At 44.1% G+C, this 22,311-nt stretch overlaps 1 protein-coding gene across 3 annotated transcripts in view; it reads right to left on the bottom strand.

The window, feature by feature from the left end:
• Nucleotides 1–22,311, bottom strand: part of LOC137332678 (sodium- and chloride-dependent neutral and basic amino acid transporter B(0+)-like) — a 72,410-nt gene that overhangs the window by 16,660 nt on the left and 33,439 nt on the right. For all 3 annotated transcript variants that reach the window (XM_067996623.1, XM_067996624.1, XM_067996622.1), the window contains 5 exons: nucleotides 19,321–19,474; nucleotides 16,322–16,453; nucleotides 14,138–14,305; nucleotides 1,065–1,203; nucleotides 103–235 (listed from right to left, as the gene is read on the bottom strand). In XM_067996623.1, the coding sequence (XP_067852724.1) occupies nucleotides 103–235; nucleotides 1,065–1,203; nucleotides 14,138–14,305; nucleotides 16,322–16,453; nucleotides 19,321–19,474 (726 nt within the window). The remainder of the gene's footprint in view (nucleotides 1–102; nucleotides 236–1,064; nucleotides 1,204–14,137; nucleotides 14,306–16,321; nucleotides 16,454–19,320; nucleotides 19,475–22,311) is intronic.

Genomic DNA, 22,311 nt, shown 5'->3' with positions numbered 1-22,311 from the left:
CCAGCCCACTTCACAAATGATTTATTGCTTTTAGTTTTATTGTTGCAGAAATCTGTACTTTGTCACCAGACTTTTAATTCTATTCATCACCAATCATTTTACCTTTCCTGAAGATTTGATTCCTTTAGATAGTGCTGTCCCAACTATCAGCCAGGCCAGAAGCAGACAGAGGGCTAAATACCAGACTATCTCCCCAGTCTCATCCATTGAACTTGTTCGGCGTAAAACCACTTTACTAAATAAAATGACAGCAGAAAACATCTTATTTAAGGATACAATTCATTACAGACAGTCACTATTAGATACAATGCACAAGAGTATTTAGTCAAATACAAATGGATTTGAACAATATCCAATTTAAACAGAATCGGTACAGCTTTTAGAGGTGAATTGGTACCAAGTATTGAGATTAAATTTGATTTCTTCTTGAACTTTCTCTCTATTACTATTGATGTTTTTAAATATAAAGCTTTGTTTAAACAGTGAGTGCTGATGAGATTCCCTGGAGAGCTGATTTGAAGGAGTTCCTGACTGTGCTTCATTGACTGCCTGACAAAGCACTGTTAAAACTACCTGGATTAGTCACTGTATCTCCCAATGAATTCAGTTCCTTCATATTGTTAAACATGGTACCTGCTCCGAACCAGTTTCCCCAATTCAGTTACCAGGTCTGTGATTTAAACACAATACTGTATTCAATTTTCAACACAGAGAAAACACATCAGTCATAAATAATTTGAACAATTTAATTTCTTGGGAGTTCTCGTGATGAATCTCTTCCTTGAATAACGAGAAAATAAAAAAATGCTCAATAAAGGCTTCACTGCACAAATAATGTTAAAGTAAACCTGCAGTGTTAGAAACCAGGGTGTTGTTACCTAATGAAAGAGCCCCTGTTGTGATGCTTTTTTGTAACAGACCTATGATGTAAATATAACCTCTATCTAAATCAAACAACTTTTCAGTCATTAAACAGGACATTAACTCAACTAACCTTCCCAAGAGGAAGCTACTGGTACAGCTGTGCAGGTTATAGGTGCAGCTATCTGTAGTAATTTACTTACTCCCAGTATTGCTCACTTGGACCCTGGTGAGGAACGTAGATTTCTGATCCATTTGTGCAAGTTTCATTGTTTTCCTGCAGCCATGTTGTATTAACTATTTCAAAATATCCATCATCCAGAGTGAGATTGCAGAGTGGATCTAGAAAATGTGGAATGTGTTTAGAAGGACATTTTATTGGGAACGATGCTGTCATTTCTAGTCATATAATCAGGGCCACTGTTTTGATCTGACTGAATCAGTCCAGTCCCTTTTATTACATGGGTGAGGCTGCAGATGGGTCAGAACACAGAGGTACAGTCTGTACACTCCACTCACTGCACAGTCCAGCTCTGGTGGTCACTCTGCCTGTAATGGTAGATTTTATTTGACAGATTTAGGACTGCTACTGATCACAAGACCAGGTTAAGGCTTTAAAGTATAAACAGTTCCTTCAATGAATCGTGATTATCATAGAAGGCCGTCAATATAAAAAGACACATTGTGGTGATAGAATTTTCAGTGGGTCTCCTGGTTGTTCACTAGAACTTCAGTGGAAGATAGTCAGAAATCCCAGAGAAATGGCATGACCCCATTGTAACACATGGTGCCCATTTTAACACACGTTCCCCATTGTAACACGTGATCACCATTGCAACACATGACCTGCTGGTAGAACAGAACCCTTTAGTATCACATGATCCCATGGTAACCCATGGCCCTACAGCCTCCCTTTTTTCACATCCATGTGCAGCATGGGTTACAGTGTTAACTGTTTCACAGATCTAACTTTACACTTCTTGGTCTGGAATTTCCTACACATTTGGGCTCAGAGAGACGTGTAATCTGGACAGGAACAAATTACATGGCTTAAAAGGTCATGGAATTTTGTGCATCACTGAGTTATGCACAATAATGCAATACACCCAAGTCTCCTTGATCTTCTACATCCGTCCATCAAACCCTGAATCTGAACGAATCTCCACCCACAAACCTGGCCTTTCCCCCGCTCTCAAATGTGAGCGTCCTCCATTTTCTGCCACAGGAAAGCCGAGTATTACAGGATGAGTTAAAAGGATCAGAGATCATAACATTAGAGGTTGGAGATTGAAGCAAAGGCACTGGAGAAGATGGTGTTCTAACAGAGATACTACAGAATATGGAAGGCCGATGTACAGGAAGTGACCTCTCTCTGTAATATGAACTACAGTTCAGGAATCCCATGAACAGATATTGCCAGATATATAGCCACAATACCTCCCAAAAAAATCAAAGGCCACAGAATGCGGAGAACATAGAATCAACAGTCTAACTGACCACACTATGAAAGTCCTGTCAAAAATAATACTAGCAATATTAAAAAGGAAGCTAGCTGGGAACTAAGCAGGTGTCAGCCTTGACTCATTTGGGAGCACTCTTGCCTCTGAGTCAAGGTTGTGGGTTCAAGACCCACTTCTGAGAAATGAGTACAAAATCTAGGCTGACACACCAGTGCAGTACTGAGAGAATGCTGCACTGTTAGAAGTGTCATCTGCTGGATGAGTCTTTAAACCAACGCCCCATCTGCCCTCTCAAGTGGATGTTGTTCTGGGGGGGGGGTCTCTTAACAATGCATTGAGATTCTCAGGTGCACAGGCACCTGTTGTCAGCAGACCAAGAAGAGAATTGAAGCCATCATGTCTTGTTGCTACAGGAAGCTATTATACAGTCTATTCTTGAGCAAATTAAGAAAGACAGCTTATTTTATGGCTGTAACCCTGCTTTTTGTTATATTGGATGATGAGGAGAGAACCAGAGACAGGAGGCCCAAAGAGTGAAGCACCACAAGAGGAGACTGCATCACATTCGCCGATACCCCACCCTGAGAGGATACAGGGCTCGACTGACATTCCAGAAGATGTCGGTGCTTCACCAAGGAGGCCGTCGGCCATCCTCTGAGATGAATTGAAGCCTCGGTCCATGTGCTGCAGAGCCCTCACAGTGGAAGTGAAGGTGGCCACAGCTCTCAACATTTACGGGTTTGGATCCTTCCAGGTATCCCTGGGGGACCTGTACCCGATCAGTCAATGGGCAGTGAGGGACAGCATTCGACAGGTGACTAACACCCTGTTCCACAGGGCTGGGGAGTTCATTAAATTTGGAAGGTAGGTCATTGAAAGAAAGAAAGACTTGCATTTGTATACAACCTATCACGACCTCGGGACGTCCCAAAGCGCATTGCAGCCAATGAAGTACTTTTGAAGTGTAGTCACCGTTGTAATATAGGTCCATTGAGAGGACCATTGGGTGCTGAAGAGCCGCCCAGGTGCCTGCATACAGCCTGACCCAACAGGCTTCTGCACATCCTGAATTCTGGGTACACAAACTCTCCCCCTCATACTCCACATCAGGCCTTCCCAGGTGGCACTGATAACAGCAGGAATTAGCACTTGAAGCAAACATGACTCACAGGCCAAGTTTGGAGTTTACAAATATTCAGCACTGTGGAGCACAAACAAATCAGGCAAAAAAATAAAGAATTTTCCCCAAAATATTCATTGTATCCCACAGATCTGATTGGTCTGTGCTAACCATGTGATTGTTAATATATCATTACACACATAGTAAGCAGGGACCAATCATTGAGCTCCCAGCCCAAACCCCTGCCTCCCTGTTCCCTCCAATCATGAACCCAGTCCGCAGCCTCCTTGTTCCCTCCAATGATGAGCCCAGTCCCAGTCCAGTTTTAGTAATGGATCCAGGAAATGAACAGCAAGCCCGATCTGATAATTACTTCTGATTACTGCACATGTCTATTGCCTCCATTAAATCTCCCTCCAGGCTTCAGAAAGGGGAAAGCATCACATCAGGCCTGGCTCAAGTATTCTATCCTTCACTACTGGGCTATCCAGCTTGTAACTCAGAGGTCAGGGCCTGGATGTTGGAGGTCGGAGATCTTGAAAGAATGAGAAAAGATTCCTGGACAAACACAGACAGGAAGAAATATGTGAGAGACAAACATAGAAATTGGAGATAAAAAGATGCCGGGCATTAAATTGGGCTGCGTGGGCCCCAGAGACCCCAAATTGGTGGGCAGGAAGCAGCCACAGGTGGCTGCCTCAAAGGAAACCAACTCTAAACATCACATATATAAAAAAAGGTGCGTGCTTACTACAATTGCCGTTACACCCGGTCCCAAGATCTCCGACCTCCGACATCCAGGCCCTGACCTCTGAGTTACAAGCTGGATAGCCCAGTAGTGAAGGATAGAATACTTGAGCCAGGTCTTCAGTTGCTTCCATGCCTTTATTCACAGAGCTCCACATTACACCCACACTACACCCTCGATAAGCTCTCTCATATATGGATACAAGAGAGTTCCCAATTGATACACACCACCTGAATATAATTAACACTAATTGCTATAAATCGCTTGGATACAATTACAGATTCCCTTCACTCTCTTTAATTATAAAAAATAAACTTTATATATAAAATACAAACAAAAATTTTAAAAATCAAAACTTCCATACTCTGTACAACTTATACTATTCAAAGTATTACATTTTGAGGCGACTTTTCTCCAGGACCCCTAATAATTTCTTCACACATGTACTTCTTTTAGTAAAACAATCCGACAGTTGATGGCTTGAATTCACCCATTTAATTTTAGAGATTTCCTTTCTCCCCAGCATTTGTTTCAAGCCAGCAAGATCAATGTGTAATCTTTTCTCACTCATTTTTTGTACATTATCCCACAATGAACAATTGTCCATGTAACATTCAATGGGTATACTATCTTCAGTACTCCCATTGTACAGGACGTCACTCAAAATATTTGGCAATTAGAATCCCATATTCACTGCATCGACAAGAGCCAGTGGGGGAAAATTGGATAAGGGTCCATTTCAGGCGGGGCTAGCACGATGCATTAGTACCCCCACCCGCCCGATGGACCCTACGCAGGCAGCACGTGCTGCCCGCTACTTACCACGATATCTCCGTACAGCCAGCGCAACCCGCGCTGCTGAGAGATTGCATGGAGAATGTGGAAGTTGGAAATGGGGCGTGCACGGTGCACGTCATCAGTAGCCTGCACCTCTTAAAGGTACAGATGCACATTTCAAATGGCAAGTACACAGCTTACTTGCAGGAAGGAAAGATGGCCACGAGATTAGCTGGGCTGGCACAATAGAGGGCTCCATGCTTCTCTGATGATGCTCTGGAGGCCCTGGTGGAAGGTGTGGACGAAAGGAGGGCCAACAAGTACCCGCAGGGTGGCCGGAGACCCTCCAGACTGCAGCTCCGCAGGCATTGGCAGGCTGTGGAGCAGGAAGTAAACGCCAGGAGCATTGCACCACGCACGTGGGTGCAATGCCGAAAGAAGTTCAATGATTTGACACGAGTGGTCAAGGTGAGTGAATGCAAGTGTCAAGTGGCACATCCTATCAACTGCACCACTGCTCCACCCACAACACCCCCCCGTCACCAACCCACCAACAAACACTGCCCATCCATGCGCAATGCTGCACTCAGCATGCTGCATCTCACCTGCACATAGTACCACAATTGCAGGCCACACAATCACCACTCACAAATCACACAAACTGCCAGCTATTCTACCATGACAGGCACATCACCCACACACATTGCAGGTCACTCAGTGACACACTGTTCTCTGTCTTGCAGGAGAAGGTGGCACGTAACAGCCAGCAGCAAGATGGACCTGAGGGTGGATGGGCACATTCCCTAGAGGAGACAGTGCTTAGGATCATTGGACGGGCTGTCGCTGCAGCAGTCAGAACATGCTGCGCTGGAGGTCCCAATGAAGGAGGTCTCTGCATACCTAATGTTCCTTCTCCTTTTCCACATCTCCCTCCTCCCATAATCTTTTCTGACTCACGTGCTGCACATGCTGTCAGCACACACCTCTTACTTGCTCCTCTCCCCACTCCACAACTCAACCTTTTTCCCTTTGTCATTGCAGATACCCAAGAACACGTGGCAGCATCCTCCTCTTCTGAGGAGGACACTGAAGCCACACCGTCACTCGATCTGGCGCATGCTTACACCAGCTCAGAGACTGACACTGCGTGTCCTTTAGAGGTTAGATTAGAGGAGGGGTCTGCACATGGTGAGACACCGAGCACATGTGCGCAGGAGCCGGGGTGGAGGGAATGGATACCACAGGAGCCAGCTCGCCGGTTCTGCTGCAGAGGAGTTAGATGAGGACTTTGATAGGCCAGGCTACAGAAGACGGCTGATGGGTGTACACCACCAAATGCTTGGGGCACTGGAAAACCTGCCAGAAAGCTTGTGCACAATGAGTAGGGGCATGCAGGAGTCCAGCTCCAACTTGGCACAGGGATTTGCGCAGAGCTTGGAGCCCATCCTTTCCAACATGGAACGGGTGGTCACCTCCATCAGCACACTTGTGGAACCCACCATGATGCAGCGTCTGATGACTGATGTCACAGCATCCATTGCAGCACCAACATCTGCCATCCAAGGTCTGACTGCTGCATTTGCAGCTCAGACTGCTGCCTTGGAAGCTCAGACTGCTGCTGTTGTGGCTCTGGGGGCCACTGTGGAACGGGGCTTCCATCACAGCACTCCAGCAATCCGTTCTCCAGCTGATCACCAGGATTGCTGAGGCGCCGCCCCGGGAGAGTGGCAGTGGCACCATGGCAGTCGGACCTGCTGTCCTCTCTCAGCACGACAACCTTCCTGCTCCCACCCCTGTCACTCCGCCAGTGCCCCTGTTGTTGCCAATCGGCCAGCCAGGCCAGACTGCTCAGCCCATGCTGTGATGGTGCAGTCTGAAGCCGGGCCCTCCCGGCCCAGAGCTTCTCGAAGTCGTCCTCCAAGGCCATCTGCACATTCCTCCAGTGAGGGCCAGCAGCCTCCCACCAACCATGCTCCAGCCACTGGGGAAGCATCTCGTAGGAGCACTAGAACAGGTAAAGGCACACGACCAAAAGGCACTAAGGGAATGCACTAGGGTGATTGGTTCTGTTACGTTTGCATAATTTCATTTATTCATTGATAAATGAGACTTTGATTTTGCATTTGGTGGTGGTTTTTATTTATGCAATGAGCTGAGAAGGACCCCAATGTGTACTCAGATGGAGGGCAATTTGATTGCCTTGTGGGGGCAGAAAGGTGGGGAGTGTAGGACTGTTGGTGAGTTGGGGGATGTAATTCAAATTATTGGTAGCGGGCACGGATCAGGCGAGCACACAGAGCCCTTGCAGAAAAGGTGTGTGGTTCCTATTGCACCCTTGCATCCTCGTCCTCCTCAGGGGTCTTCTCCAATCATTGGTGGCAAAGGCTGGTCCCTCATGATGATGAGGTTGTGCAGCATGCAGCTGACCACCACGAATCTGCCCACCCACTCAGGGGAGTACTGCAGGGCTCCTCCAGACCGGTCCAGGCAGTGGAAGCGTTGTTTGATGAGGCCTATGGTGTGCTCCACGATATGTGTGGCAGCATGGCTCTCATTATAGGCCTGATGTGCACATGTGCGTGGGTTCCTGACCGGTGTCATGTGCCAAGGTGTGAGTGGATAGCTCTTGTCGTCCAGTAACCAGCCTCTGACTTGCCGAGTCGGGTGAAAGATAGCTGGAATGTTTGACTGCCGCATAACGAAGGCGTCATGATTCGATGCATGTGGCCGCACACCAGCTGCACGTTGTCGGAGTGGAAACCCTTTCGGTTGACAAAGACCGCTGAGTTGATGTGCGGGCCACGCAGGGCAATATGCGTGCAATCAATGGCACCCTGCGCCATGGGGAAGCCAACAACGCGGGAGAACCCCCGTGCTCGCTCGTTCTGCTTGTCTCTGTGCAGAGGGAAGGTGATAAACCTGTTCCTCATCTGGTACAGTGCGTCTGTGACCTCCCTTATGCAGCAGTGCACTGCATACTGCGAGATGTTGCACGTTTCGCCAGCAGAGGCCTGAAATGCTCCTGAGCCGCAGAAATTCAACGCCATGGTGACCTTCACGGCCATAGGCAACGCTGTCCATGCCCTGCTCTGAGGCTGCAGTTGTGGCCACACCAGTTGACAGATCTCAGTCATGGCTTCCTCGGTCATGTTGAGGTAAGGGAATTGGTCCCGGAAGGCCCCCATTGGGTAGGGCCTCCTACTCAGTGCCCTGCGCCTCCTCGTCCTCCATCACCTCGCAGCTTGACCTGCTATGCATGGCTTCTCTGCATGCTCCCAGTCGTGCTCAATGCCCAGCGGGAGCCCTAGCAGACCGCCCAAGGTTGGCAGGAATGTTGTTCAACCACGGTTGTAACTTTCCGACCTGTAAGGCAGTACCTGCCAAACCACTCTCAAAAGTAGTCTAGGAACTCTCAGTAAGAATAGGGAGCTTCAAAAAACACTTCCGACTCCTCCAGCAGCCAGAAGCAATAATCCAGCAATTAACCTGCAACACCTGCATGGCCCCTTTAAATAGGGCTGGTGGAGTTCTTCAGGCACTGTAAGACATGTTCAGATGGTCGGGGTTAAGACCGTGTGTTGGACAGAGCGTTAAGGTCCAAAACGGTTTCTATCACTTTAAATCAGTGTTGCACACAGATTGCCGCATTTTTTCCTTACTTTGCACGCTTCCAGCGTTCGGTATTTCCACATGCGCTAACTCCTATACCAAGATGGCGTCTGGCGCACGTCATGCTGGAAAGGTGCATGCGCATCCAAGAAGCCATCTTGGATGTCAGAGAGGCCGTGTAGCGCCGAAACAATGGGCGCTACATGGCCCAATTTAGCGCCCAGTGTTTCAGCAGCCAGAGTACTTTTGACAACCCTTTTTATTTTCTTAGCTTCCCAAGCTAAAGAACAACATTTCCCACTCTCACCCATAAGAAACACTATGAAACCAGCCACACATGAATAATAATCAGGAAGATTAGCATGTGAAGCATCACTAAAAGATAACTAGCTTCATTTTCTTTGGGTCACCTAAGGATGGGAACTTAAGTATGCATTTATCTATATTTAATTTTCGTAATGTTTTATTTGCCCTTAAAACATTCTCTACTATGGGATGTTTCATTGAAGTACTTAACGCCAACATATCAAAACTAGCATTTGGTCTCAACCAGTTCAATTGACCAATCAAGCTTCGTAATTGCTCCGTCTCTTCTTCAGATATAACATCACCTTTCTGAGATGACCAAGTACGATTTGCTGGAATGGGAGTAACACTCTCTAAATAGGACTGTTGATTAAAAGTTATACCAGACCCACTCTGCTTAATATCTAAACCAATATATTTAAAAGCCCCACAGGCCTGACTCCCAATTTTAAATTCTACTCAAATCTTATTAATGACGAATTTCTCAAATTCCACAGTACCACCTAATAAGAAATCATCAACATACATCATGAAGATGCCTGAAAGCTTTCCGTTATGGTACCAATAAAACACTGCCAGATCTGATTTTAGTTGAAAGCAACCTATTTTCAGCAAAACAAATCTCATCAAAAAATACCATACCCTGGAAGCATCAATCAGGCCATAAATGCATTTGTTTGGTTTCCTTAATTTTCCTTCCACATCTGCTACCTCTCAGTGGTTTCAGAAACACTTCTTTCTGAAAAGTATCGCCCTGCAGAAATACGGCTTTTATGTCAATTGACCTACACTCCCATGAAAATGTTGCCAAAAGAGCCAAAAAGATTTTGAAGATTACCTTTCCATCAGTGGTAGAATCCACTCAAACATCTGTATCACCCAGTTTCTCTTCAAAACCCCTAGCTACCAAACTCGCTTTAACCTTATAAGTCCCATCTGCAAGGACTTTTTCAGTACAAACCCATCTTTACGACAAAGCTGGTTGATCCTTATCTGTTAACTCAGAATAAATTCCAAATTCTTTATAACTATCTAACTCCCTTTGTTTTGCTTCTCTTACTCGTTTATCCTCAAGTTTATTGGCAGCCACCAATCATGAGGACTTCTGCTTCTGGTTCTGTTACGTGATTGTTCTGTGGTCTTTGTTTCATTGTCTGACCTAATCAAGCTACGTCTTCTACTTCCACTTCTATGTCTGTAAGGACTATTACTGCAAGATCTCCCTCTTTCATCTCTAGTTCATTGTTGTTTTCTGACGTGAGATTCACTTCCAGACTCTCTCTATCACTACTTGTACTCCGCTTTCGTACTCTCCACTCTTTTACCCAATTCTGCCAGTCCACGGACCTCACTGCGTGGCCATCATCCTCAACCAAAATTTAAACCGATCAGTAGCTTTGCCTGCACATCCCTAAATTGCTGCATCCCTCCATTCACTAGTCCCCTCGGAACATATGTCACTCATGTACCCACTTTGCATAATTGTCCTGTGGATGTGATAGCTCTGTCATGTGTTTCTTGATCACTGACATTACCACTGTCCAGCCCTTAATCCACTTCAGTCTGTACCTCAGGAACCTCATCAAAAGAATCATGAAGATCTTAGTCACAAGATGCCTCATTTACTTCCATCAACTGCTCAGAGTCTGAGATTTTATAATTAATTCCAATTAATCAAGAGGAATGAACCGTAACAGTTTGATTGCCATGTTGGACGAGTATTATCTTATCATCACGACCTATTACCTTACCAGAGTCTTTCCATTCCCTATGATACTTTCTTTTATTGTATACCAAATCTCCTGAATTGAACTCTGCCTCAGATGGTCCAATATGAAGCATCAGTGCTCTATGAATTTTCTCTGTTACCTTTGGCTTGATAAAAGCCTGTCTCCCTGCATGCATAGCATTTAAATGCTCAGAAAAAAACGACACTATTTGTAGTACCTTCTGGAGCAGGAGGATTATCACAAAGAACAGGAGGTAATTTTGGATTGTGCCCATAGGCAAGTTGGCAAGGATTATATCCTCCAACCATCTGAAGAGAATTCTTTGCATGAACTGCCCGTGCTAGGTCAGTTGACAATTTACATTCTGTGCAATCAGCCAAAATTTTATGCACCATGCATGTGATTCCTTTTATAAAGACCATTGCTAAAAGGACTCTCAGCTGCTGTATTCATCACAATTATATCCATATTCTCACACATATCTCTGAACTCCGCGTTAGCAAATTCACCTCCATTATTAATCGAAGAATTTGCGAGTGTCCCAAGTCCAGTCCCTATCCATTTTTCCATAATTTTATCCAAAATAACCTTCTTCTCCTTACTATATATTAGTGTAGAAATACTAAATCTCGGAGCCAGATCAACAAAATGTAAGATGAAAACATTTCTGGCTTTGTCCCATACCTTTATATCCATGGAAACTACCTCGTTAAAGTCACGTGCTAATAGGACACTTACAACAGGACGTGGGGGTGTCTGTCTATACTCCTTACAGATTTCACAGTTCTCACTAATCTCTTCTATGATCCTTGTTTATTCCTCATCAACTACACCTGCATCTTTTAGCAGGATCTTTAAATGTTGACAAGTAGGGTGGGCAAATTGGCTATGCAGCTTTAAGACTATTTGGTTTTTTTCCCTCTTATTCTTATCGCCTGATGCCATTACTACTTGCCTAATATGCTGATGAGAAACATCAGGTTTTATTAAAGGGATACAATAATGCCCTGACTGCATAAACTGCAAATGAACCAATTTCCCAAAAATGATTGCCTCATTGTGTTCCATGCCAAGTTTCATTTTTGCCTTTTTCATGGAAGGTTTACCCAAAAGCATAGGTATCTCACTAGAGACTACATCCGTACTTATAAAATGTCCTACTCCAGCTATCTTACGTGGAATTACCACTCTCTTGAGCAACCTCAAGGTGTTGTCATCTCCTAACTTAAAACATGTAGAACATTTATATTCTTTAATCTTGTGTCGATCCTCACTACTTAGTGAATCAAGATAACACTTTAACCAATCTACCCCGCATACAGTTGAAGTACAGGCACTAACACCACACAATTCAAGGAATCCACGACTAATACATTCATCAGAGGACTAAAACTCCTTCTGACCAGTATAATCTGTACAGATTCCTCATTATCTTCATCATTTTCCTTAGAACTACTTTCTTCATGCATCAATTCAAAGACCCTGCGTCTTCGCTCTGAGCAATTTGCCTCACAATGATGCTTAGAGGCACATCTAAAGCATCTACTGATTTTTCTTTGGGCATTCCTGGGATTCATTCGCCCGTTATTACTGTCCCAATTTTGTCTCCTGTTGATATGGCTGAATTTGCTGTACCTGCTTTCATCACCAATCTGGCTGTCTTTAATCCTTCAAATGTAAGGAATCTTACAACACCAGGTTATAGTCCAACAGTTTTATTTGAAAATCACAAGCTTTCGGAGCTTATGAAAGCTTGTGATTTTCAAATAAAACTCTTGGACTATAACCTGGTGTTGTAAGATTCCTTACATTTGTCCACCCTAGTCCATCACCGGCATCTCCACATCATGGCTTTAATCCTTCAGTCATAGCGACGCCTACGTCCGGTCTCTTGAAAATTTTGAAACCTGGACTGGCACCTGCGTTTAATATCGGGAACATTCAAAACCTGGTAACCATCGAATCTTCCATTCTTTGTGTCACAGTGAAAACCCCCATTTGTTCCATGAAGGCTGAAGGGAATGACTGTTTCCCCAGGAATTTTTTAAGGCAGCAGACATTTGATCCAACAGTCTCCTTTTCCGAGAACTGGACACCAGTTAGGACCAGTTGCCTGTCCATATGAGACACCTCAGCACAATCTAGAATTGAAATGCTAGTGCTGATCCAGGGATTCCCAATTGGAACTATGTCAACCTTTTGTATAGTTTGTTAAAGTCCATGATATACTCTTCCATTGAATGACCATCCGTTTTCCGAAATCTATCAAATTCTGACCAGACCCCATAGGCACTTAACGGGTCATCTTTCTTATAGATTTGATCCAGAAATTCTATTAGAAAGGTAAAACCTTCATCATTATTCAAAAGATCTGCATCCATCTCAAAAAATACCTTACTTCTGATTTTACTTCATTCAGGAAGCGACAAAGGCAAGGCCATGCCTTGCTTTCTCTTTGGCAGAGTGTCCATATATCAGCCTCATCCTTCCACCGATCATCCGGTTAAAACTCTGAGAACATCGGAGGGAAATCGTACCTCAACAATTTAAACTTGCTTTCCGCCATTTTCCACAATGGCCACTGGGCTTTCAAGTTTTGTTTAAAGTCCAAAAACAAAACATAGTTTCCAACTTCTACCCTTAGGCAACCATTCTCTGCTATTATGTTACAAGCTGGATAGCCCGGTGGTGAAGGATAGAATACCAGAGCCTGGTCTTCAGTTGCTTCCAAGCCTTTATTCACAGTGCTCCACATTACACACTCCACACTCCAGTTCAGCTCTCTTTTATAGGGATACAAGAGAGCCCCAATTGATACACCACCTGAATACAATTAACACTAATTGATATAAATCATATGGATACAATCAACACTCAACTTCCTCCCAGATCCCGACAGCAACCTCCAGACTCCCATGACCTTTGATCCCTATCTCCCGACCACTCGATCCCCGCTGCACACTTCAGGCCCCCGACAGTCCTGATGACCACTGATGCACAGCGTAAGTGCTTATCCTGTGGGCCACTGCACTGGCTTCATGATGATCAGGTCCAAAGCCCAATATTTGTGGTTAGGTGTTAACACTGCAGGTGGGGGGTTGGGGGTGGGGGGGCTCAAAAATGGAATTTAACCTATGGGGATAAAATGAGTAGAAAAAAATAGGAAGACTGAGAGAGCAAAACAGAAAGAATTAGAGAATATATTGTCAGCAGAGACTGTTACAGGAAGAAAGGGCCACAGTGTTTTTGTTTTTAATTTTGCCAATGAGCAACTCCATGGGAGATCAACAAGTTTCCTTAAAGTATTTCTCCTGTTCATAAACATTTATTACTGATTATCCTGAAAGCCCAGTGACTCAGTAACATGATTCTTGCTTCTGAATTCTATCCAAGCATTTCTGCCGTACAATCAAAATGAAGATGGTCACTGAAAGTATTGTTTATTTTTCTCACTCATTCAGACCAACAGAATGAAAAAATGAATAGTCGGTGTCTATACTTTACCAGATAGAAATTATCACAGTACCTTTGGGAGTCCTGCTGCATGTTTCGTCTGCACCCCACCAACTGAAGCAGTCTGTCCACGGCAGGGGGGATTGGAAGGAAGCAAACAGGTAATACAGGCTGTAGGCGAGGATGCAGGAGTAGGAAATGTTGCCAATTGTAATCACAATGACCATAGTGATCCCCACACCTTAAAATGGAACAAGGAACAGGAGCTTAGATTAGAAACTATTTATTTGAAATAAATTCTTTCACATGGATTCAGTTGTACTTTATTCCCAACCAGTTTAATGCAAATTGTTATGCTTATAATTTTTTTACATAAATATATATATACATTTTCAATCAATCTTACTTCAGAAGTCATATTTTTGTTATATTAGCTAAACTATCCATATAAATGTAACATAAAGACAAGAGAGACAATTATTTCCTCATGGTTTTCTGACCTAGTGGTAAAGCCAGGAATTCACAACCAGCTGCAATCTACAGAGAAACAATAATTCTCCAACAGAGCTCAGAATGTACCTATTTCCAGCCCTTAAATCAGTATGGTCTTAAAGGCCAAGTTAAACACAACTCTATGCAGTAGAATAATACAGTGCATGTTACACGGTGTAAAGTCTCTGTCCTCATTAAACAACTTATTATTTGACTCACTGAGAGCAATGCCATGGGAGGTGCGCTAGTGAAAATAATTAAGTGTAAAATTGAGGTTATCATTCTTTAATTCTCAAAATTAAGAAGAAATAAACCTTGAATAAGGTAAATTACACAAGTTGGGTGTGTAAGAATGGACAGGTCAAGGAAAATTCGAGCAAGAGCCCATGAAGATATGGTGTGCATATAATTTTAATTACGCTGCCTGGCAATGAAACAGTTAAAACTAAAATGCTGAAATAACCTGTGCTTAGCGGAGCTACTCAGTAATGTCCTAGTAGCTCCTGGATAATGTCTTTAAAGGAATTTAGTAAGAATGCTTTGTTGAGATAAGCCGCTCATGGCTGATTGGCTCTGTCCCCTCCAGTCTAAACTCATCAAGCTAACAATAACCAATTAATCAACCTTATGTTCCCTGACCTTAAGTGTAAGTGTAGATTGTAAGAGGTCAGTAGCAGAGGTAAAGCGACAGAGAAGAGAATGCCAGTCGGGTTACGACTCTACTCAAGAAGGTAACAGGGTAATATCGTCCTGTTCTTATAACGATCACTTGAGCATTGTAATTATCTTAATTTGTGCTTGGTTTGATCACCTCAATAAAGAATCTCGTCACCACCCACAAGGTGTAGGAGTCACATTTATTACAGGTGTTAACTCCTCCCCATTTTCCTGAATTCTAACTCATTCTGGGGTTTGGTCCCACAGGTGCTGCTCACCCTCTGGTCTCCTGTCCAAGGGCACATTCTTCACCCAAGAACATCATTAACTATTAACAGGGAGGGACATCCCAGCTGGGCCCAGTCCTGTCCTCACCCAATGTCCATAACCCACACGTGTTCTGTTTAGCAGGAGTTGGCAATCAGTGACAGAATCCTTGGCTGATGTTTTCCTCCTTAGTCTAAGGACACGGGAACAGCTCTAGTGCCCTCACTGTTGCCCGGGACAAGCTGCACAGTTAAGTAACAGTGGTGATTTAGTTTATTTTTTAATTCTAAGCAGTACACCAGCTCCCATTCATTCTCTCAACACTCTCTCAATTTGTTTTCATTTTTCATCATGCTTTTCATTCCAGAGACACACCATTGCACCAGGAGAGACTGAATTCCCTCCTTCACTTTATAATTAATGGAAAGTATTTATCCACATCCTTAAATCCCTTTCAATGATCTGATGAGCACTCAGTTGCTGCATCGAAATGAAATGAGTAAAATTAACACAATCTCAATTAATTGACATCACTTTTAGAAAAATGAAACATGAAACCAACATCAGTGTTAATTACTGAATGACAGATAGAGAGTTCTCCAGGTATTGGGTCTAATATCTGATTAAATTCGGAATGAGGAAAGAAAACATTTCACTCGCTGTTTCTGTCTCTTCACTGTCTGTCTCTGTCTTTGTAAAAGTGTACGACAGATCAGAACTTCAGTAAGGCTGGTTTAAATCACCCTCTGATAAGGAAAATATAACCAGTATATTAATGTGAATTAAACACTATCACTCATTTAAACTGTTGCCGAGCTTGTGTTGCTCAATAAACACTAACCTTGCAGCATTGGCACGGCTTTCCACACTGCAACAGGTCCGAGGCTGGCAAACTGCCCAAAGGAAGATTCCAAGAAAAACATTGGCATCCCAGCGAGTGCCAGCATGAGTGTGTAGGGAATAAGAAATGCACCTGGAAAAAATGGTAAAGGAAAGCTGAAAAAGATTGTTTGGATGTTAGAGTGACCAGGTTTATTCATGCAGTTTTGGAGTGGATGTTAAACAATTAAACAGTCGATTTCACATTAACACAGGAACTAAATATTGTCATCGACAGAACAGTGTGACTGCAGATTGCAAGTTTACTCAGCATCTGAATACAAAACAAAACAGTCACAATGAACATTCAGACTCTTATCCAATTGCATTACTCCCAACACCCCAGTTCATTGTACTTTAGAGTCTCAAATGGCACCTGAACCAAAGTAAATGCTCTTTTTCAGCACAGTCAAGTAGTTTACAGGCAATTCATTATGGGGTCGGTGCAGAGGGTGAAAATACAATCTGTGCTCCCAGCAGAAACTTTTTGCATTGGTTTTGCTCCAGGAAATGGAGGATCAGTCATTACTGTCAAAACTACAGACTTTGACAGAGCAGAAAGACAAGGGGGTAAATTTTAACCCCACAAACGGGTGGGTTGGGGGCAGGTGGGAAGGTAAAAATTGTAATAAACTAAAACCCGACCCCAACCTGCCCATTTCTGGTTTTAACAGGAGGTGGGAGGTGGGGCCGGCGACCAATCCGCTCTCAGGAGGCGGGTGGGTCAGTAAAATCTTTTAAGGAGGCTGCGGGTCTCCATTTTGACAGGTTTTTTATTTTTAACTCCTGGGGACCAGGACTCCTGGGCCTTCTAATTCATGCCACGTAAGAGGGAGTGAGAAGGCCCAGATAAATGGGTAGTGCCTTTATTGCACTGCTTGTGGGCGGGAGGAGCAGGAGTGTTTCCCCCCAGCCTAACATGCTTACCTTCCGCGATCCCACACACACAATCGGCCGACCAACCCTCTACCATGTCCGACACGCCACACAATCTTCAAACCCACACGACCTCCGACCCCCCCACGATCTCCGACCCCCCAAAGATCTCCAAACCCCCCACGACCTGCGAGCCCCTCCATGATTTCCGACACCCCCCACGATCTGCAACCTCCCCCTACAATCTCTGAGCCCCCGATGACCGAGCCCCTGATGACCCCCTGAATAACAGACCCTCCCCAATAACCAGCAACCCCCCCCCGGACGACGACGACTGCCACCCCCCCGCTCCCTCCGACCCTTCCCGAAGGCAACCAATCCCCCCGACGACGATCGACCCCCCTCCCCACTGATGACGACCGTCATTCCCCACAATGACCCCCCCGAAGACCTCCCCGATGGCGACCAACCCCCCGATGACGACCGACCCCCTCCCCCGACGACGACCGACCTCTCCCGACGACGACCGACACCCCCCCGACGACTCCCAACCCCCCCCGATGACCCCTGACCCCGACACCCGCACCCATCTAAGACTTACCTGCTGGCATGTGCCCCCTGGCTGCACTCCCATCCGACTGTCAACCAACCTGTCAACCTGGCTGGCCTGTCGGGCGGGAAACCTAAAGAAAAATTCCCGGCAGGAAATACCCCCCCGCCATCTTCCTGGCTCCCAATTAAAATTTACCGCATGATTATAACATTAAAATACACCACAGCCCTGAATTTCCTCAATATTTTTCGATCAAACCATGATGTCTGAGTTGGACCTTTCCCTGGAGTTTATTTTGAGCAGGACCCATTGCCATTAATTTTGCCCCCATTGAAATTTCCAGTGGAAGTCCAGGCCAGTGTTTCCTGCACCTGCCCCTTTTACAGGGTTCACAATAAAATTGATCAGTAACGACAGGAAGGGGTCATGAGTCCAAATTCCCATCATTATCGCCCTATTGCTCTCAGCCTAACAAACAACAATATCATTAATACTTCAAAAGATATTCAAAAGTAATAAATCATCAATTTTACACACCATTTTGGTTTTAAATACCATCTATTTGGTATCTCACTCTTAACTAGAACCACATTTATTTAAAAGGGTTTGATCAGTGTCAGTCTTTCTAGAAATATAAATTTTACTCCTGGATATTCCCTGAGTTTGTGGGTTTTACTCTGGAAGAGACAGGTGGAATAATTTCTTTATTCATTCCCTCTTCTCCAGCTAATCTTGGTGATGATCTTTAAGTGTAGTGTTTCTGGTACTGGGCTAGGAACCGACAGCTCACCAGTTCAAATCCCATCAAGACAAATTGTGACATTGAAATCAATAAATCTGGGAACCTGTGGGCTGGAGCAAAAAATGACAATAAGAGCTGGTGGAGTGTTGTAAAAACCCAACTGTTACACTGACTTGGGGGAAACACTCCTGCTCCTCCTGGCCCACAAGCAGTGCATTAAAGGCACATAACCATTTATCCTCAACTGAAAAAGTTCACTGCCACCCCGACCTGGTCTGACCTATGATGTGGAGATGCCGCTGATGGACTGGGGTGGACAAATGTAAGGAATCTTACAACACGAGGTTATAGTCCAACAGTTTTATTTGAAAATCACAAGCTTTCAGAGGAATCCCACACTCACCTGACGAAGGAAAAAGCCTCCGAAAGCTTGTGATTTTCAAATAAAACTGTTGGACTATAACCTGGTGTTGTAAGATTCCTTACATTGGTCTGACCTACACATGACTCCAGCATCTCTTAATGCTCTCAGAGCAACTAGGGACAGGCAATAAATATCACCTTGTCAACATCACCCACATCCCAAGAAAAAATATTTTATAAATAGCCAACAGTTTAAAGCTTTGAGATTCAATTCAATGCTCCTTATATCAGCAATGTTCAATCCTGTATTATCCGAATACAAGAAAGGTTTCCCTGATTCATTGAATTTAATATTCTTTATCAATCAATGAATTTTTCCCTTTATTTCTGATTTCTCTCCCCTGTATTTTGGATTTCACTACAGTACCTCCTCCATTTCTGTAAGCCAGGTAAGGGAATCGCCAGACATTGCCCAGACCCACAGCACAGCCGATCACTGAGAGCAAGTAGTCAGTCTTCGAAGACCAGTTGCCTCGCTCCACATTCTCGTCCCTTTCACCCACATGTTCATTGGTGGCAGCCTGGGGGAAAGAGAGGAAATGGCCCACTCAGAAGTTAGACTTTGTCAGATTAGAACTCAAGAAAAAGTAGTTTTCACCCACTCCAGAAACATAAGAACATAAGAACATAAGAAATTGGAGCAGGAGTAGGCCAATCGGCCCCTCGAGCCTGCTCCGCCATTCAATAAGATCATGGCTGATCTGATCCCAACCACAAATCTAAAGAACACAAGAAGTCGGAGCAGGACCCGGCCACATAGCCCCTGGGCCCTCTCCGCCACCCACAGGGCATTGACCGATCCGAACTCAGCTTCATGTCCAATTTCCTGCCCGCTCCCCATAACCCCTAATTCCCTTTACTTCTAGGAAACTGTCTATTTCTGTTTTAAATTTATCTAATGATGTAGCTTCCACAGCTTCCTGGGGCAGCAAATTCCACAGACCCACCACCCTCTGAGTGAAGAAGTTTCTCCTCATCTCAGTTTTGAAAGAGCAGCCCCTTATTCTAAGATTATGCCCCCTAGTTCTAGTTTCACCCATCTTTGGGAACATCCTTACTGCATCCACCCGATCAAGACCCTTCACAATCTTATATGTTTCAATAAGATCGCCTCTCATTCTTCTGAACTCCAATGAGTAGAGTCCCAATCTACTCAACCTCTGCTCATATGTCCGCCCCCTCAACCCCGGGATTAACCGAGTGAACCTTCTTTGTACTGCCTCGAGAGCAAGTATGTCTTTTCTTAAGTATGGAGACCAAAACTGTATGCAGTATTCCAGGTGCGGTCTCACCAATACCTTATATAACTGCAGCAATACCTCCTTGTTTTTATATTCTATCCCCCTAGCAATAAAAGCCAACATTCCGTTGGCTTTCTTGATCACCTGCTGCACCTGCATACCAACCTTTTGATTTTCTTGCACTAGGACCCCCAGATCCCTTTGTACTGCACTACTTTCCAGTCTCTCGCCATTAAGAAAATAACTTGCTCTCTGATTTTTCCTACCAAAGTGCATAACCTCACATTTTCCAATATTATATTGCATCTGCCAAATCTCCGCCCACTCACCCAGCCTGTCTATATCCCCTTGCAGGTTTTTTATGTCCTCCTCACTCTCTACTTTCCCTCCCATCTTTGTATCATCTGCAAATTTTGATATGTTGCACTCGGTCCCCTCCTCCAAATCGTTAATATAGATTGTAAAGAGTTGGGGACCCAGCACCGACCCCTGTGGAACACCACTGGTTACTGGTTGCCAGTCCGAGAATGAACCATTTATCCCAACTCTCTGCTTCCTGTTTGATAACCAATCCTCCACCCATGCCAGAATATTACCCCCAATCCCGTGATTTTTTATCTTAAGTAATAATCTTTTATGTGGCACCTTGTCGAATGCCTTCTGGAAGTCTAAATACACTACGTCCACTGGTTCCCCTTTATCCACCCTATACGTTATATCCTCGAAGAACTCAAGCAAATTTGTCAGACATGACTTCCCCTTCATAAAGCTATGCTGACTTTGTCCTATTAAATTATGCTTATCTAAATGTTCCGTTACTGTCTCCTTAATAATAGACTCCAAAATTTTACCCACCACAGATGTTAAGCTAACTGGCCTATAATTTCCAGCCTTCTGCCTACTACCCTTTTTAAATAACGGTGTTACATTAGCAGTTTTCCAATCTGCCGGGACCTCTCCTGAGTCCAGGGAATTTTGGAAAACTATCGCCAAAGCATCCACAATCCCTACTGCCACTTCCCTCAAGACCCTAGGATGGAAGCCATCAGGTCCAGGGGATTTATCCGCCTTGAGTCCCATTATTTTACTGAGTACCATCTCTTGAGTGATTTTAATCGTATTTAGCTCCTCCCCCCCGAGAGTCCCCTGTTTGTCCAGTGTTGGGATATTCTTAGTGTCCTCTACTGTAAAGACTGAAACAAAATATTTGTTCAGCATTTTTGCCATCTCCATGTTTCCCACCATTAATTTCCCAGTCTCATCCTCTAAGGGACCTATGTTTGCCTTAGCCACCCTTTTTCTTTTTATATAACTATAGAAACTCTTGCTATCTGTTTTTATATTTTTTGCTAATTTCTTTTCATAATCTAACTTCCCTTTCTTAATCAATCCTTTAGTTACTTTTTGCTGTCTTTTGAAGAATTCCCAATCTTCTATCCTCCCACTAAGTTTGGCTACCTTATATGTCCTTGTTTTTAGTCGGATACTATCCTTGATTTCTTTACTTAGCCACGGGTGGCTGTCATTTCTTTTACACCCTTTTTTCCTCAGTGGAATATATTTATTTTGAAAGTTGTAAAATAACTCCCTAAATGAACACCACTGCTCATGTACCGTCTTACCCTTTAATCTATTTTCCCAGTCCACTTTAATCAATTCCGCTCTCATACCATCATAGTCTCCTTTATTCAAGCTCAGTACGCTTGTTTGAGAATCAACCTTCTCACCCTCTAATTGGATATGGAATTCAACCATGTTGTGGTCGCTCGTTCCAAGGGGATCCTTAACTAGGACATTATTAATTAATCCTGACTCATTACACAGGACCAGGTCCAAGGTTGCCTGCCCCCTTGTAGGATCAGTTACATACTGCTCAAGAAATCCATCCCTGATGCACTCAATGAACTCGTCCTCAAGGCTGCTCTGCCCAATTTGATTTGTCCAGTTAATATGATAATTAAAATCCCCCATAATTATGGCTGTTCCCTTATTACATGCCCCGACTATCTCCTGATTAATACTTCTTCCAGCAGAGTTGCAACTATTAGGAGGCCTATATACTAGGCCTATATACTACGGCCTATATACTAGGACATTAATTAATAATGTCCTAGTTA

The sequence above is a fragment of the Heptranchias perlo genome, chromosome 15, assembly GCF_035084215.1.
Source record: "Heptranchias perlo isolate sHepPer1 chromosome 15, sHepPer1.hap1, whole genome shotgun sequence".
NCBI lineage: Eukaryota > Metazoa > Chordata > Chondrichthyes > Hexanchiformes > Hexanchidae > Heptranchias > Heptranchias perlo.
The sequence above is the reverse complement of the archived record's forward strand: the minus strand, read 5'-3'. Positions and strand labels throughout refer to the sequence as shown.